Source organism: Opisthorchis viverrini, assembly GCF_000715545.1.
Source record: "Opisthorchis viverrini unplaced genomic scaffold opera_v5_144, whole genome shotgun sequence".
Classification (NCBI taxonomy): domain Eukaryota; kingdom Metazoa; phylum Platyhelminthes; class Trematoda; order Opisthorchiida; family Opisthorchiidae; genus Opisthorchis; species Opisthorchis viverrini.
This window is the reverse complement of record NW_008751800.1, coordinates 1,123,135-1,140,550: the sequence shown is the minus strand read 5'-3', so window position 1 is coordinate 1,140,550 and position 17,416 is coordinate 1,123,135. Positions and strand designations below refer to the sequence as shown.

Sequence of the window (17,416 nt, the reverse complement as noted above, 5' to 3'; positions counted from 1 at the left end):
AGAGCCAGCTGTTTGTTTCGCATTCATCACTATCGGGTTTGGTCACCACTGTTTGTGTCTGTTGCCGTTGTGGCTGAGTGCCCCCCCAGAGGGCGAAGCTGATCTTACCTGGAGCCGAATGTGGATGACTAGGATGGATTTCAGGTCGATACCCAGTTGGCTACGTGAATAAGGTCAATACACGCAGCACGTGTTTCGAGTCATTCTATCCATGGTCGTTCCACTCTGCGTGTTCTTCCCTACTGGTCCGTGGCTCTTTGTATCTGAAGTTAGTGCAGATCGCACGAGGTTATGCGGCGAGGTACGCGTCTGCTGCTGTGTTAGAAGGGTTGACGAATCCGAGGTCGAGAAAACACTATCATGGCTTGAGTAGCGCTCTACGTTCAACATCCATCATGGTCTGAGGCTTTATGAGTCTCAGCAATATCCATAAGTAGTTGTGTGCATGTAAAGTCTATAGCACTGAAAAGATTATACCCTGAAAACATTAACTCCACACAGGACGAAGTGAAAAGAAAAAAGTAAGTGCTTGTATAGACGCAAATCACTAAATGCTCTTCAACAGCCCACGACCGGTTTCGCTATTCTTGGGGCTTGTGTTAGTTAGTGATGCCCTTTTCCCAAAACAGGTACGTTGAGTGAACTATGAGGAAGTCGGGCAAAACATCAGGTGAACTAATGAAAGCAATGCAACCGGAACTGTCTTCGCAATTTTGGTCGGTGGTTGAAAGCAGTGAAAGCTGAGATAGCGGCTGTAAAGTAGCCTCCACATAGTAAGGACCATTAGTTCCAAGGTCACTGTGTTCATTATCGCTTACCACTTACCGTAGGTGGATATGTACAAAGGACGAAAGGGTGCATGAACTGTATAATCATCGTGTTAGCATATCTTATGACAGCGGTTGATGAAGGGCGCGTGAAATTGTGCGGGCCTAAGCGTTAATCACCTATGCTCAATTGCACTAATATAGCATTTAAAGGTTTCGAGTCTCGCGCAAAAAAATTGCATCCAAACCACGAACTACTGATGAAGGGAGACCCAGAAACGCATTGCGCAGAAGACCTATATATGCAAAATGCAGACACCATGCTCCCGCGAAACAGATTATTCTATGTTGCTTGGTGAGAATGTGACCAGGCAAGCCTTCGTTAACTACCTACCTAGATCTTTTCATGAGCTCGGATTACTATGGATGCACATCGCCTATATGGTCTCATACCTCAGGGCGCATCACGCATTGATGAACGTTGCTTGAATGGGAAACAGCTAGCCATGGGGTCGAAACAGCCCGTCAAATCGTACCTTCTGTGGATAACAACGAATCGTGGCAACTGTCCGTCGGATGCTCTGTCCAGTCACGCGGGCAAACACCTTGCATTCACTGACAAATCTCACATTCACAAGTGAGTCTATCTGGGATGTACTACGGCCGTTACTTGTTTGGGGGTACCAATGCTCCTGAGATTTTTTTTCTGTTCCGAACAAGAGGGTCCTTTTATTCGAAAATTTTACACAAGTCGTATGGGAACAGGAACTATTTCTTGTGGCATCTTTTTCCCGTTTGAAGGTTTCTCTAGGGTTGTGCTTTTTTTTGTGAATTCGGTTTACAGATGACACAGGTTGTAATAAGATTGCTCACGGCGAACTCGAGTCTGCCTTCGATTAAATTTGATACCTGACCAGCAAAGCATAATTAACGAAACTGTCAGAAGAGGAATCTTCCGGTTATAAAATGCAGCTTGCAACGCGGGTAACCAAATGGCTGTTAAACGGAATAATCTTCCGCAGTGTTCTTGTGCGTGGTCGGTGTGTGCCAATTTAGTGACGCACTGCGGTATTCATGCGCCTGACGCCCGCTTCACAGTCTGGGTAATCGATTAACATAAAATATTACACCAAACCAATGGGAAATTGCGTTAAAATACCTTGTTTATCCTACTTGCAGTGGAAAGGAGATGTTTATACAATGGCAAGATGCACCTTGCACACGAGACATACACACAGAAAGTACCCGTCGAGATCGAGTTATTTGGCATGATGCGAATCGATCTGAAGGTCAGGCAGTGAAGGCCAGCAGAAAGCGGCAAAATGAATAATTACTCTCGAAACAACTAGCAGATTAACATCAGAAACCCCGGGGGAAAAAGCGCACATCTAATACTGAACGTTGATGGTGCGGAAAGCGTATATTCGGAAGGCAGCGCTATTATGATGCAAATATCATCTGGAGCTAAGAAATTTTAATCGGATAACAAATCTAGATGCTTTTCCGGAACATATTCTTGTTTATGCTTCGACCGAATAGCAAACTTTCAAATGCACGTCGTGTTCTGCGAACAAATCTGAAAAAATGATCCCAACTAGCCATTGTATCGCGTGTTCAAGGGAAGTATAACTGTCAAAATGTTTCAGCGAAGCTGCCCGTACAGGTATGGGTAACTCGCACCAACGACCACAAGATCATCATCGCCTGGAGACTGAGGACATGTTTCATAGTGATTCTAATTCTCGCAGTTTCGTTCGCCGATAACCTGGGTGTGAGAGCGGATGGCTACTTATTGAAGGCACCAACCGAAATCGCTCACGAGTGAATCGAGGAGTGACACTGAGAAGATTTGGAGGGTTTGGTTGCTCTGAGCATTAGATTGCCAGAGTTTATGCATCCGCCCAAGTAAGCAAATTTGTCCACCACCTCAATCGGTTTATCTGAAGGTATAAAGTTAGGATCTTGCAGCGCACTTTGCAGACAGGGATCGCACACCAATTATGCATCCCCCAAGTAAGCAAATTTGTCCACCACCTCAATCGGTTTATCTGAAGGTATAAAGTTAGGATCTTGCAGCGCACTTTGCAGACAGGGATCGCACACCAAAACATTAGGAAGAATTATTTAGAATACTCAATATTATTTACATTTAGAAGGGGTAGAAGCGAGATCTGCACCGTCTGTGTACTGGATGCCTGTGAGAACATACCTTATGAACATTTCGACCTCACAGACGCCGGAGGCAGACAGGGAGTCTTCCATGGTCATAATAATGACAAGTTGAAAGGGCGGTGGAAGATAGCCGTATCTGATATCATGAAATTTAGTGAACTCTGATGAGAGCTAATTGCACAAACCTACCCAGCACTACAAAGAGGGTTAAAAATTTACAGAGCACCTGTTCGCTGCACAGATACTGCTAAAGCGCTCAGCCAACAGAGACAAAGGCACTTTGAAGTCAAGGAAGCAAACTAGTGCTCTCTGCTCGAAGCGGTGTTTGTTTCCAGAACCTGTCGGAGTAAAAATGTGTCCACTGCACTCCTCCTGTAGGACGAAGCCAAACTTGATCTTCACAAATCTATCTCCCCATGGCTGGGAAAAATACAACCTGAGAAAACCCTGAGCATTTGAGGACTGCGCCTACCTGATGAGCTCCAAAAAGGGCGAAACCGGTTGTGGGCTGTCGAAGCATTTTCAGCAACCCTATGAGTAGCGAATTACGTATATATATGTATCGCGGTACCCCGAATATCGTAGCAACTGGAACATGAGGCGGCTTGATGCAGCACATTCAGTTGCCCGAAAACATCACAAACGAGACATTCAGTTGGGTTCCAGGTAAGTCTCTCGCATAAACCAAATTTGTTTGCAACGAAATGTATTTCTCTAATCCTGACCATTCGTTTCATGCTCAAGCACGATAACGCCCAACGAATCAAATGGACCTCGGTAGAATGCGCCAGCATCATAGCTTAAGTCCGTCCAGGCATAAGCTGGCATTAGATACACACGCCGATTTTCATGCCGAGTATCAATGAAGCAAAGGGCTTTCAGTACCCTAAAGTGAATTACTAAACTTGAGTCTTCTATGCGTGTTTCGGAGGCATAGTATACGCCGATTTTAGGAAATTAAGAGATATGAGCGAGCATTGCCTGCTGCCCGATTCGATGTAAAGTACGAGCTGAAGGCTCCTGTGTAGAAAGGATCTCGCGAATTTGGTAGTTTTTACTTGATTTCATTGGGCACACCTGCCAGATAGCTTAGAACCGAATGACTCGGTGACGCTTGTTTGCAGGATAGCGAAGAATCGTGGACCACACCGTAGGAAGTACGGTGAGGTCTGATTATACTTCCCGATCGACACAATCAAGGGAAATTGATCGAGGTACTCCATCCTGGGCCTTTTGATTCAAGAGTCTGGCTCACAAGGCTGTGGAAGGATGGACGGTTTCTGTTGGGATCGCTACCACTGCTCCTGACTCAAAAGTCTTAACCAAATGACGGTGGTTGATAAGGTTTTCTTGGGAGACCAAGCCTAGAGCCAATGACTGAATAGTCTGGCCCACGTGACTGTGGGGTCCGGTCTGCAACAAATAAGACAGACGACTAACTCCTGGTGTTGCTACACACAACGAATCAGTTTTACACCGCGTCAGACTCATGGCAAGATTTATTGGTTATTCTACTGTAGTACCAATCACGGTCAGCCCTTCGGTGTGTGCGACTTTTAGGGCTGAATTCCCCAAGTCGTTGTTCCTGGGGAAAGATATCACCATTGTCCTCATGAATACGGAAGTCTTGTAGTTTAAAGAAGGCTTACTACCTTAACATGGCTGTCACAAAAGACAGTTCGACTTCATTCCCAGACCACATCGCCATTGTTTGGGGTAGGAGAGATCTACATACTTTGCCTGGCTGCTTGCGTTTAACCTGTCCGGTCAGTCCAACCCTCTGGATCAGGTCGGTACTCAAAGCCGGTCACTAAATCAATGTGGCGGATATCGACCGCGTTGACAATTACGGTTTGTTAGGTCTACGCTGATGAAGTAGAAGTGACACGCCAACTCGTAAACCGGGTGTCCGGAATTTCAATCCGAGTGGTCACCGCTTAGCTCTATTGAGAGCGAAATTCGAAGCCAGTGCTTCTTCGCTCTGGTGAGCGTCGATCAGAAAAAGCGTGCTAGGATAGCAGAAAAACGAGTCAAAGGAGGGTGTTACGGATGAAAATACTCCGTAGTGTCTACATTGGCTCCGGACATTGATGCCATCAGGAAACTTAAACTGATGTATTGCAAAGGTTTAACAAAATGTCAGATCATCCGATTCAGATTTCGTGAAGGAAAACTCAACTTACACAGACATAAGAGAGCGTCTTTTATAAATATCCGCTTCAGTAATACGGCAGATGTACAACGGTGCTAAAAAGAATCTCCTGTGATCGCCTTTGTTCGGACTAGATCGTTTATAGATCGCAACCTCAAACACTTGCTCCACAAACACTTGAGGAATGGCTTTCAGGGCCGACAGAAAAAAATGGTATGGAAACAGAAATCAGGTGGGTTTAAAAAACATTGATTTTGAGTCCCGAGCTAAAGAAAGTTCCCCGCAAAAATATGACACTTATCAAGACATCGGATACACCGATGCTCGAATATAAATGGTTCATTCGTAAGTGACTAGCGAGAAACATGGGGACACAGGCAAACTTTTGGAGCTGCTTGATCTGCGGACGAAACTACCTGAGCAGCGTCAAACTTGCGGGACACCAACGTTCCCTTATAACAGTAGCGCAGCGCTGACAAATAAACTGAGGGTCTTTTTTTCTCGTAATAATAGAAGCGTACTCCTTCCGCACCTGATTAGCTTATTTAGCCATTGCAACCGAAAGGTTTGGCCTTTGATGAAACCAGGTGGGTTTTGTATTATTATAACGTACCATACGGTATGTTAAAACGAAAAGAAACTGACGGACGACACTAGTGCTGGTGTCCATTTCAATGCAGTCATTCTTACGCCAACTGGTAGTTCTCTGCGCGTTTCACCGAAGATCGAATTCCCTCAGCTTATATAGGAGTCTCAGGCTCACGCGCTGCAGCAGGTTCAACTCCTGGCAAATCGTTATCCAAACTATCTTCAGGTGTTCGGTGGTTCAACTAGTGTGTACAGGCAAATCCGTATCGAATGCCAGACAATGAAGGAACAAAAGAATAGCAACGTATCTTATGAAATATCTCATTGCAATTCGATGTGTCGATTTGAAGGTTCAAAAAGTGTTCATGGGAAAAACGTTACTCGCGGGCAACAGTAACAACTGTGGAGGGTGCTTATAGTATATTGGTATTTGAAGTATTGGTTACGCTTCCGACAAAAGTTAATAATTTAGATGTAGGACGTAAATAGTTTTGGTCGGGCAGTTCATTCTGTAGATGAATCTCGGCTGAAAATGTCTGTGCTCTCTTGAGGCAATATGTCTTCGGGATTTCTGGCAACATAAATATTGAATGGAAAACAAGGAACGCTAAAAGTATCTGCTTACCCAGCTATGCCACGGAGTAAGTTCATTTCGCGTGAGATAACGCGTCAAGCTCAGTGTTCGAGGGCACTTCATTCGTACACACTGAAAGATAACAAAACTACAGGTAGGCGAGCTGTTGATACCAAGAGGTGACTGGAATTCTCTTTCGAAGCCTATAAAAAGCCTAAAACGTGAATCGTTAATATAAAAATACGGTAAGACCTAGTGCTTCATCGCTAAGGTGAAGTTTGGTTCGAGTATTGGAACACGGTGGAACATGAGAATTTCACGTGGAAGATGTGCAATCAAAACGGCAAATCAACACACAGCCAACAGTTATGGAGTAGAACCATGTAATCAGAAGATCCTAAACACCAATTTGTGTTTCATATTGAACGTTTTTCAACCCAAGGCTGTGAATACCAGTTGATCTCGTCTGCAATGATGATCCTCCAAAACAGACCACTCTGTAGTGGTGTATTGAATCACCTTTCAGCAGTACGATTTGTAAAGATGAGCATTTTCGGTCGTTCGCTTTAACTGGCATCCCCAGGAAGCAGTTAAGACGTGTTTACGAGTGGCCTTCGCCTCAGTCACCTATGAAATTTAAGCAGGTTTTGGACACATTGAATTAGCTGAGAGCTTCAGGTGTTCCGGCATGTCTTCTATATTCCAATTCAAGTGGCATTCTACAAAAGTTAGGTGTCAAAAGCCGTCGTGAAATCCGCGAACCAACGGTGACAGTTTGACAACTGACGAAGAGTGAATGTTGGGTTCGTGTAGATCCCAACTAGCTTTTGGGAAACTGTGATTTGTGCTACAGTCTATGCCACACACAACATGCTAATCTTGCTTGAAATGGCAGGATAATTCGGCTCGATTAACAGGCAAGAACTTAAAGAGTAACTGCATTCAATTCAAAAAATCGTCACACATTTGAGACAGACACCCAGGTACGTTGTGAAGATTACAATTCGTTTTGGTTATTCTTCGAAAGCAGACAGTTTGATTACTAGAAAAAGCTACATAAGTCGCGACCGTAAACCACAACGACACAGATGAGGTTATAAGATGCTGAATTGGGTGTCTTTCACACGATAGAAAAGCGGATTGAGAAAAACAGTTCTCGAGAATTATAAGCCTCCGAAGCTGTTCACAAGCCATTCACAGGCACTGTTACTATCAGAGTGTATGGACAGCCCAATATCTTACTCGAAGTTTCCCATCTGGAACTAGATCGTCCGCCACTCCAATTATGCGGTGTAGCAAAGTGCTAAGCAGTCGCGGTAAATATACAGATACTCGGAAGGGTTTCGTCCTGGTCAAGTCGAAAATGTCCGATGATCCATGCCAGCTGTAATCTGGTTCAGTTAGGAAACTAGAACTGATCGTTCTAGTCCGTTTAATCTCGCTGTCGTTTGGGTTAGAATGAAAACTACTCACGATCTGTTCAAATCAATACATTCTAGAATGTGGAAATAGCATCGAAAAAGGCGGTACGTAGTTGGATGCTGAAGAAGTAGTTCAGTGAGGTTGCTGCTAATCTTGCATGCTTTTGGATACTCTCTTGTGCGCCCCAGTAGTGTCCCGGAACAACGGAGCAGTGGTAACTGCGTGAAATAGTGGTGCAACATTAGGGAAAGTGTATCACTGAGCTCAGCAATCCAATTATGACACTTTGAAGAGCGAAACGTAATCACATGTCACGTCATTCTGATTCCGATCGACAGCAACGTTTATGCAGAACGTCTAAAAGGTAAACTTCACCCAACAGAAAATATAAGGGACCGTAGTCACAAATTTTGCTGCACCTAGCTGCGTATCAGTAACGTGGCTAGTGTACTTGATGATCATTTTGTATTGGCATAAAAATTTGTACATTGGAAGAACACCAACAATGTTATATCAGTACATACATTTCATACTTTTTGGGATGGTAAAAAGGAGCGAACCTGTCCACAGTTCGTAGTTAAAATTTGCATTAAAAAAACCTGCCTGCCGGTAAAGATACGACCACCTGAGAGTGAAAGGCAGACGTTGGTGAAAAGGGTTGTTCTGTTGAAAGTGCTCGCATACGATAGCGCGGTTCAAAAAATGAATACTCACTACAATGGGGAAATAGTCCACCCCGAACAAGTGATGTAGTTGGGCCACTTTAAGGTACTGCAATTCCGCTTTGTCCCTGTCAAGGTAAGGATGGCAAACACAAGGAAAAATACTTCAATATCGTCAACAGCAGCCCCAGCGAAACATGAGCCGACTTATGCGTAGCACACCGGTTAGAGAGACGTCCAGTTGGGTTTCGTTTGAGTCTCTTTTCAACAGCATTTTAATCTTCCAAACGAGTGCGTGACTACACAGTGTCGACAAGGTTCGACAAACCATAAGAAGGGACTTATCAGGAGCAAAACGAACTTATGTCCACTGGTGTTTGACTGATGCTGAAATCCTTATCGACTACCTTTAAGTCGGTCCAGGTATGGCGTCAGGTGTAGTACGTGTTCATAATTCATTAGACATTTGTTTAAAATTAAGGAAATAACTGCCCCAACTTCAGAAAATCTAGTACTCCCATCTAAGCCATCCTGTAAATCAATAAACAGAGATTAGAAACAATGAAAAGCAAGTTCGGGGGCCAAACCTCGTCACCAGATGAATACTAGACGGTATAATGAACTTACCATTATACAAAACCTACCAAGAAGACCAAAAGTTATCAAGTTTTGGGATTAAGGTAGTTGTATAAAACAGCTTCATAAAAATAACCTCATTGCCTTATTGACAGATTGAAAAGAAACAGGTTCTCGATACGCGAAAGTCGTTGGCAGGCTGCCGCATCAAGCAATATATAAAAAACAGCCCCGAAGATTTCTGCAGGGTGCAGCGCACTTTCTCCCCGTCCCGACAGAAGTTACACCTCAGATTTATGTCAGTCGTGTGCACCTGTCGCCGAGTTACCTTTCCAGATGCACGTGGTCTAGATGATTTCCAAAGATAAACAACACAAGAGTCGGCTAAGTAATGCGTCAGTCCAAAAGACACTGGCATTTTATCCAGGTGCGAGTAATGCACACCTAGTTCCTGGACAGGTTAGAACGATGCTAGTAGAAATGGAAGTTCGCCAGGGAAAAGCTGTAGCTGATTATGCCGATTACAAGTAAATCGTTCAGTAGGAAGTAATTGGCATGAAAGTAATGTAAGAGAAACACTCATAAACAATGAAACCGGGCAACACAAGTCCACAGAACTTTAACGAACGCATTTAATCTCCGTACGTTCTAACTATTTTATAAACAAAATTTTCCCATGATGCACACGTTCTAGTGAACAAAGACCCAAGCTTCGTGCCTCCCTCTCTGCAGCGAACTGGTACCCTCATAGAAGAATACAGGTGGCTCTAAAATACGGATAAGCCGTAAATCCCACATCAGCGTACCTATCTCTACAGCCTAATAACATCAGCACTACGCTTCTCCATCAACATCCATAGAAATGTGCTCGAGTATAGCAAATTTTGTGTACATATTGTCAAAAACATCGGTTGAATCATAATACGGTTACAATCAGACCGTGGCTGGGGTAAATATCGGCTGGAAAATATCAGAACTTTCATGAAAAGTTGATAAAGTACAGTGGTTCACCTGGTGATGCCTTTGTAGGACTTATAACAATCCTTCAACTTTTGTGCCAAACTTTGGTTTGATTGCACTTGATGAATTAGTGTCTTTGGTAGAAGTCGTAGTAAACGCTGAGGGAGAAAGGGAGACTCATCTTTGCCGTCCAAATCATCCTCGCACACGTCACCGTATTCAGCCTGCGAAATAAAACAATACAAAGAATATCAAGGAATACTATTCACGCTTCCAAAAATCATAATAACAATTCGTGGAGCCAACCAGATAAATACTTTTTATCGCGCCAAACTTCAACCTAGTTGGTATACAACATGCGCTCAACACGCTCGTTGATGATGAGTTAATTGGGGACGGGCGCATAAGCAAGAAAATCGTCTACGTAAATCGTCAACGTAAAAATAAACACTAGGAATAAAACAAGCAGAACAGTAGTGAACCCCATCTATTCTGGTGAATGTTTACGGGTAATTGACATTTGTGCACAGAAGGATTGGTCGGAGGAGAAATCAAACGAGGCTAACAGATATTTAGGTCTTCGGTGTGCTGCTCTTTTGGACGTCCAGTTTACCTCAGCCATTACTTTTCCGTTTATAGCTCTACTTCCCGAAACGTCGCCAACGAAGAATCTTCAAGAGAAAATTCATCAAAGTGGATAACAGAAGGCGACTAAAATAAGTCGTTCTGAGTAGCCTATTACTTTTTGGGAATAATAAATAGGAGGTACTTTAGACGAAACATTAATCGTCCACAGACGTGCTTCAGCAGCCCGAGAAGTGTCGTGGATAAACTAGAGATGGGCGAAAATGGACATGACATCCGAAAAAACGCTGGATCTTGAACTTTCGGGATCTGCCCACTAGTGCGATAAGTTTCCCTTCGTTTCCGCCCGTTCATTATTGTCCATCCTTGGATTTTCCATCTAATTGCATTTTGATTGGTGAAAAACTATGCAGCATTGGAAGAAATTTACAAACCTCACCATTGGCGACCTGGTTGAAAAGTGCGGAAGTCAGTTGTGGAAGTCCACCCCCACTTGAGGAAGCAAGAGTGTATCATATCTGTTTACCTACAGTACGTAACAATGGATCACACTGGAAATAAACTGGAAATAAACAGCGGTTAGTTGTTCGACTGGTGCGAGTCCGTAAGGGAGTGGCAAGACGAACGACATAGAAGTGACAGTTTGCAAATCTTCAACCAAGCAAGGAAACCTCAGCTATGGAGCTGATAGCTATACGAACACCGGCGCAACCACCTGCTTCAGCTGAGGAATCAAATAAAGTTCTTAACTGGTATCATTCAGGCGACGAAGGTGCCGTGAGCTCAATTACTGTACTTCAACCCTGTGTTCTCGTTTCAGAAGTGCAGCAAACGTGTAGACAGTGTGCACAAGGGAAGCTTGTTGGTCCGCGTGCTTTGAACTTCGGGCACTACATGTTTCGACAAAAACGGGATAACGGGCTCTGGTGAATGGAAGTGGAGCAGCAGATTGAAGCGGTGGTGTGGATTTGATCAGGTCACTTAGTGTCCGACTGATAGGCTATACGAGTGATCATCAGATCGAAAAAAGGAAATAATGAAGGTCAATGAAGAATTGCATTTTTGGCTTATCCGACCTACAGGCGACTCATCTTATGATACCACGCGACTGCCGCTTTGGCACGAAGGTGAACATGTTTTTTAATCGTTGGTGTATGCGGAATCGAGTACTGCCAGGACACCCAAACGTAGACAGGAGGAACATTAGGGTACAAAACAAAGCCTTCGGCCCAAAGGTATGACTTCAAGGTAGTGCTGATGAGTGTAAGGCTACTACAACAGTTTAGCTTTTAAGCAAAACGTCGCCTGAAGGGCCAGAAAACTGTTAGACCTTATCCACTAACTAACCTGGTGGAAAAGACTGGATGTCGCATGGGTATTCTCCAATATAGCTCAATGGGTAGCTAAGCTACGCAAACCGTCGCACCACGAAAAGGTACATCTTAGCAGGGTCTAAACGACAGAGGGACTGACGATCTAAGACCGGGAAACGAAGCATGGACGTACTTACCAGTAAACTCAGTCAGGTTAATATGTGCCGTCTCCCTAGAGAGGAACCCGAGAAACTAACTTACAGGTTAGTGACACCAACAGACCTAGATCAACAACATAGTCCCTCCTGTATCAAAACTATCGGCTTCCATGCGTAGCCTCGCAGTTACCCAGTTCTTCACACAACTAGAATGACTCAACACTAACTAATTATACCATCGCTTCCTATGTCTGGTTATCCCTTCTCCGATTTCAGGTGACCAAAACCCTGGCAGATGGAAGTAACATATGCTTGATACATAATTATAGCTGACAGGCTGACTGACGACGGATTAATGAGTATTTGTGAAAAGTTCGCATGTGGTAATCCCCAGAACCGAGCAAACGAACCGGTCCCGTAGAATGAATTGAACCTGTGAAGTTTTCGTGTCGCGTTTGATTCATTTGCTCCTGTTGCGTATTTACATTACAAAGGATGAAACAAGACCACACGAGCGAACCTGCGGTCCCTAAATTTCGTTCATGTAATGCAAATTAGAGTGACCTGGTCGTTCCAGATAGGTGAGTCACCTGGGGCTGGGAATTTCAGAACTCCCGTCGTGCTGGTCAGTGACCCAATCTGACAGATATCCCTTGATGAAACGCAGATTAGAAATAATGATTCCTAGATTTCCAACGTCAACACTTGAAAAGTGCACACTGAAGACAAAGCTTAATTGCTTAAGGAAAGCTCCAGAACGGATACCCAGGCGCCGGGAGTTATAGCTGGACAACAAAGATAGTTCAGGATTAACATCCTCTGAACGGTTGTCTATGTTGCCATTGCGAGCATATCCCATTAGCTGGTTGTAAACCCTCATCGCCTGGTACTTGCCGTTTGTACACTACTACTAAAATCAAGTCAGTAGGGACGAGACGAATTGATCGTTTTCGTTCAACTTGAACTAATGGCCTCACTACAGTTCACGGTTCAGGTCATTTGGATGGGTGTTTTGTCAATCTTTACTAAAAACCAAAGCTACATGTACTAGGCGGGAAATCTTAAACAAAAACAATCGCAGCTGAGGACATAAGCCGTGTGAAAACGCTTTATAATCGGTGAAATTTCTCGACGAAGGATCACAAAACCGATTAACTCTCGCTAGAAAAAGTCGCAGTAAATTTTTTAAGACCGTCAGTTTAGCCGGAGTCTAGTCGAATGGGAGGGGAGGAGTAATAATAATGGTAGGGAAAAGTGGTCGTTCTTTGAACCAGAATGCATCAAACTCCCAGAAAAGGCATAAACATACAAAATGTGAGACAACTCCAACCCCGGAAGAAACAAAAAAGTCGTACTGTGAGGTAGGCTCAGAAACGAAACAACTCTCGCAAGCATACGAGGCAGTTCTGTGGGAAAGGTAGTATGAACTTCTCACTACCACCACAAATCACGGCCGAGTGGATGGAAAAGTAGGAAAGGGTGATCAAATGGAGTTGCATGTTTGTCTTCTAGTGAATGGAATTCCACGAACATCAGATGAAATGTGGATACGATCGACTAGCCAATATCCAGAAAGATGGTGAAGCAACATGGATTCAAAAATGATACGCTTACCAACCAGACTAAACCTAGATTGAGGGCTCGCTTCCGAGCGTGAAAAGTTTAAATGAAGGTCTGAACTACCTAAACAAAAACAGCGTGAATCTGATTGGAAGGTCAGTGGACAAATTCAAGGAAAAACATAGAAGAACCGCAGTTAGCCGGGAGGATGATTTAATCATAACCTTCGTGTGCTTAACTGACCGAATCACACCTGATGTGCACGGTGTAGATACATTCATTTCCTAACAAAAACTTCCATTTATAGACTACCACCCTCAAGGACCGTTTCTCGATCGCCCAATTTTTTGTAAACAAGAAACAAAGAATGGAAATAAGCACTTCATCCAAACTAAAGCTGCTTAGGTGCGCAGATGTCCTCTTCCTGGCAACACAGTGCATGTACATTACGATTAAGACACGTGAATAATATCAGCCCACTAATAATAGCTGTCTTGTGTGCATTTATCATTTGTTCTACGTTACCACAAATCCAGGAGCGCATAGAACGTGCATAAGACAGTATAAACAGCGAGTAAATGTCGAACAATCTGCTGTCTCTATCTAACTTTGGTCGACCGTTTAAGACCCCGGCTGGCATGGATAGGACTGTGCGTCAAAGCACGACCTTGGCAATTTCTGCATTGAGCTTTTATTGGAAGACAGTTTGCGCCAGCCTACCATGCTCAGTGACCCGTCATCAGATTATGGGATTGGTTAGAGAAGTAAGGTAGTAAATATCCTCCGCATTAAAAATACGTATAGAAGGCAATATAATAACCAATGAAAACAACGCCGTATAAGCAGAAACTATGAATAAGGAGCTCGGGATCACTCAGTGGTTAAGGCGCAAACTTTCTGGTCGGAAGGCATGTTGGTTTTAACCCAATCCCTTCACTTCGACTGTTCATGTCCAGGCTTGGGAGACCTGGCAGAAATTCAGACCTCGTCCCTCCTGGTGGCATAGAAGCCAGGCACCGAAAGGGTATTATGGCTGAACGACTATTATTTTTACAACTAGTGGAGTTGCTCAGCCTTGTCCCACCTCAATCTTATTTGCGATCGGCATGAATACTCCAAGGGACCATGAATCAGATTCTCAAACTTTCCCATCTTGATTGGGAGAAAATAGTATGTCCATGCGACGAGTGCGTACAGAAGGCACCGCACTTATTAACATGTGGCAAAAAAGTAACGAGCTAGGAATAGAATAGAAATGAGAACATAAACTAAAGCAAGGTGGACCCTCATTTCCTAGAGAAATCTGTCCGTCCCAACACATAAGGATCACCAGCAGCCAAAGCCACCTTTTGCGTTTCCAAAAGGTGATCTTGGTGGAGGGAGATGAGCGAATCTTCAAACCTCTCAACCGCTCTCGCTATGGACACTAAAAGTTTTCGAAATAGACCCCAATATCTATTCGCTCTTTATTATGGACTTATTCCACCGAAGCTGATCCCTGCTATATTGCTACTGATGACGGCGACGATACAATGCACGTGTGATGTTTGATCGGATGTCGGCAAAAACGGCCACACAACTCGAAGTGGATGAGTAGGGCAGGGTAACATTACCCCAATGTCAAATTTGATGCGTCAGAAAGACGGCTAGCTGAAAACCGAGTCTAACGGGGAAATAACGAAAACATCAATCGAGGATTTGCGAACGAAATTCAGTCTACACCACTGCATACATAAGACTTCTAGATTATCACGACAGAAGACAAAACCTACAAATGGTATCTTGCAAAAATCCCCGTTGAAGGCTGTTGTGTTGGTGGGTAGACTAGAGAAATGCAAACTCACTTGGGCGGCCAACGAAGCAAGAAGAATTGCGACATCCATGCTCGGACAAAGGTCACCTGTAATGGACAATAGGTACGATGAATTTTCTAACGACTCGTTCACTAGCGCGCAAACGATCAAGAATCAAAGGAATATACTCAGTTGATTCATTTGGCTGCTATCCACAGTCGATAAGGTTGATCGACAGAGTGGTTCTGAAGCGGCTTGACATTATTTGTTACATCATGCGTCACATCGTATCGGTCTACTATCCTATTCCGGTGGGACTTGAATTGAGCATGCGGTCAGGTGGCATGACGAGAAAGCACATGGTGATCTGGAAAGCAACGGTTCATCTGAACAGTTTGCTTTCGTATTCCCCATGAGAGGCAGTTCCAATGTACACTCCTGACATGACTGTGTCCGCTGAACTACCTGTATCTGTTCGAATTTCAACCTCCATGTAAACCTGTGCGTTTTCTAGCGAAGACTGTATATAAGACCATGAATGAAAATAATTTTAAAAAGCTCATTTACATGGGAGGAACCAAGTTATCGATGAAACGTACCTCTGAATCAACCTGAGTAAGTTTGAGTTTCAGCCATGACAGTTGAAAGACTTACGTTCTGTTTAAGAGCAACGGAGGAGGGCCAGTTACACCGAACCTGATCATGCAGCGCAACAGTGAATACATTTCGGACGAAGGCCAGTCACTAGGGCGAGGTGGCTCGATTGGTTGAGGCGCGAGGTCCGTGGTTCGAACCCGACTTCTGTCTCTTGACTTCCCCTATCTACACTTGGACAACCTGGCAGTATCCCAGCCCTCGTGCTTCGGGTCGCATGGCAGCTAGGCGCCAGAAGGTATTACAGCTGAGAGAGAGTGCTTCTTCTCGCATGCTTCCCTGGAATCTACTCAGCGGAATAAATAAAGCTACCACTGATTTTTTGAAAAGCTACCACACAGAAATGGTGGAGAGTACAGGCAGGCCTACTGGGTGTGCACTAGTCTGGATGCTCCACCATTATCTAAGTAAAATTATGATTTCACCGGTCAGTGGAAACCACAAAAACTAAATTACCTGAAAGATTGCCATTGACGTTCGTCTCGTTCCGATTCAGTATTGTTGCCTTGACACTCAGGTAGAACAGATGGCGGGTTGTAGCTTGAATTAGTTCCTGTTCAATATCTTCGGGAAAAAATTTGGTATGAAAAAAGAAGCATCGAAGTTTTTGACCATTCTCATCCTTCTGTGAAACAATCTGAGAGGGGTAAGGGGGATATCTAAGCACGGGTAATCTACCCTCTTATCCAACTTTAACCATTGTGAAAGACGCATTCTTCCATTTGGCAATAATGTGTAGCTTTGTAGGCCAAAGTACCATGTTTCACGCAAGCCGATTGTACTGCACACCAAGTCGAAAAGATATTTGCCCGTGCTTTTGGACTGGAGAGAAACAGGTAGAAGACCCATGAGGAAAAATACGTACCGAAAGGTTAAACTCCAGCTCTGATTCATGTGACGTCACTTTGATTCGGAGTAACTTTTTGCTAGGACCTCTGTACCACCTCATCAATAGAAAAACCAACGACACATTGGTGGAAGAACAAGGTAAATGCAGACCTTTGTAAAGAAATAAAAAATGGGTGAACTGAGATGAGGTTTATAAGGGGGTAAGGGGTTTGCATACATGTGACCACTAATTGTTCACTAAAACTTACAAAATTAACCAAAGTATAACTGAACATTTACCGTATTACGCTGAATGAGAATGGTGAGCAAATACTGGCTTTACCTAAAACATACGGGTTAAATCATATCAGATTGACCGGCATTAATGCAGTGATAGTGTGTAGACTAGATCCTTACCGGACTCGACCGAAATTTCAAAAGGAGTTACTTTATCTGATATAGCAACATTCCGTCACGTCTCATGGAATGCACTAAAAATCAGTATCTTAGAAGCCACAGAGCGAGAGGCCATGAGGCAAAACTGATCGGGAGGTTTCATCACAGCGCACCCGCTTTCCCACTTAGATAGGTTGTTGGTAGCCAGCAAAGTCAGGAGACAGGAAATTCTGATATTCGTACACCGTACGAATAC

The 17,416-nt window shown here is 43.9% G+C and overlaps 1 protein-coding gene across 1 annotated transcript in view; it reads right to left on the bottom strand.

Annotated features, from left to right (window-relative positions):
* The window catches only part of T265_14111 (hypothetical protein), a gene marked incomplete at both ends in the record, with an annotated part of 43,977 nt that extends 28,588 nt beyond the window's left edge, over window positions 1-15,389 (bottom strand). Inside the window, 3 exons of the mRNA XM_009172081.1 lie at window positions 8,390-8,465; window positions 9,925-10,097; window positions 15,334-15,389. Of these exons, the coding sequence (XP_009170345.1) occupies window positions 8,390-8,465; window positions 9,925-10,097; window positions 15,334-15,372 (288 nt within the window). The remainder of the gene's footprint in view (window positions 1-8,389; window positions 8,466-9,924; window positions 10,098-15,333) is intronic.
* Window positions 15,390-17,416: the final 2,027 nt, after the last annotated feature.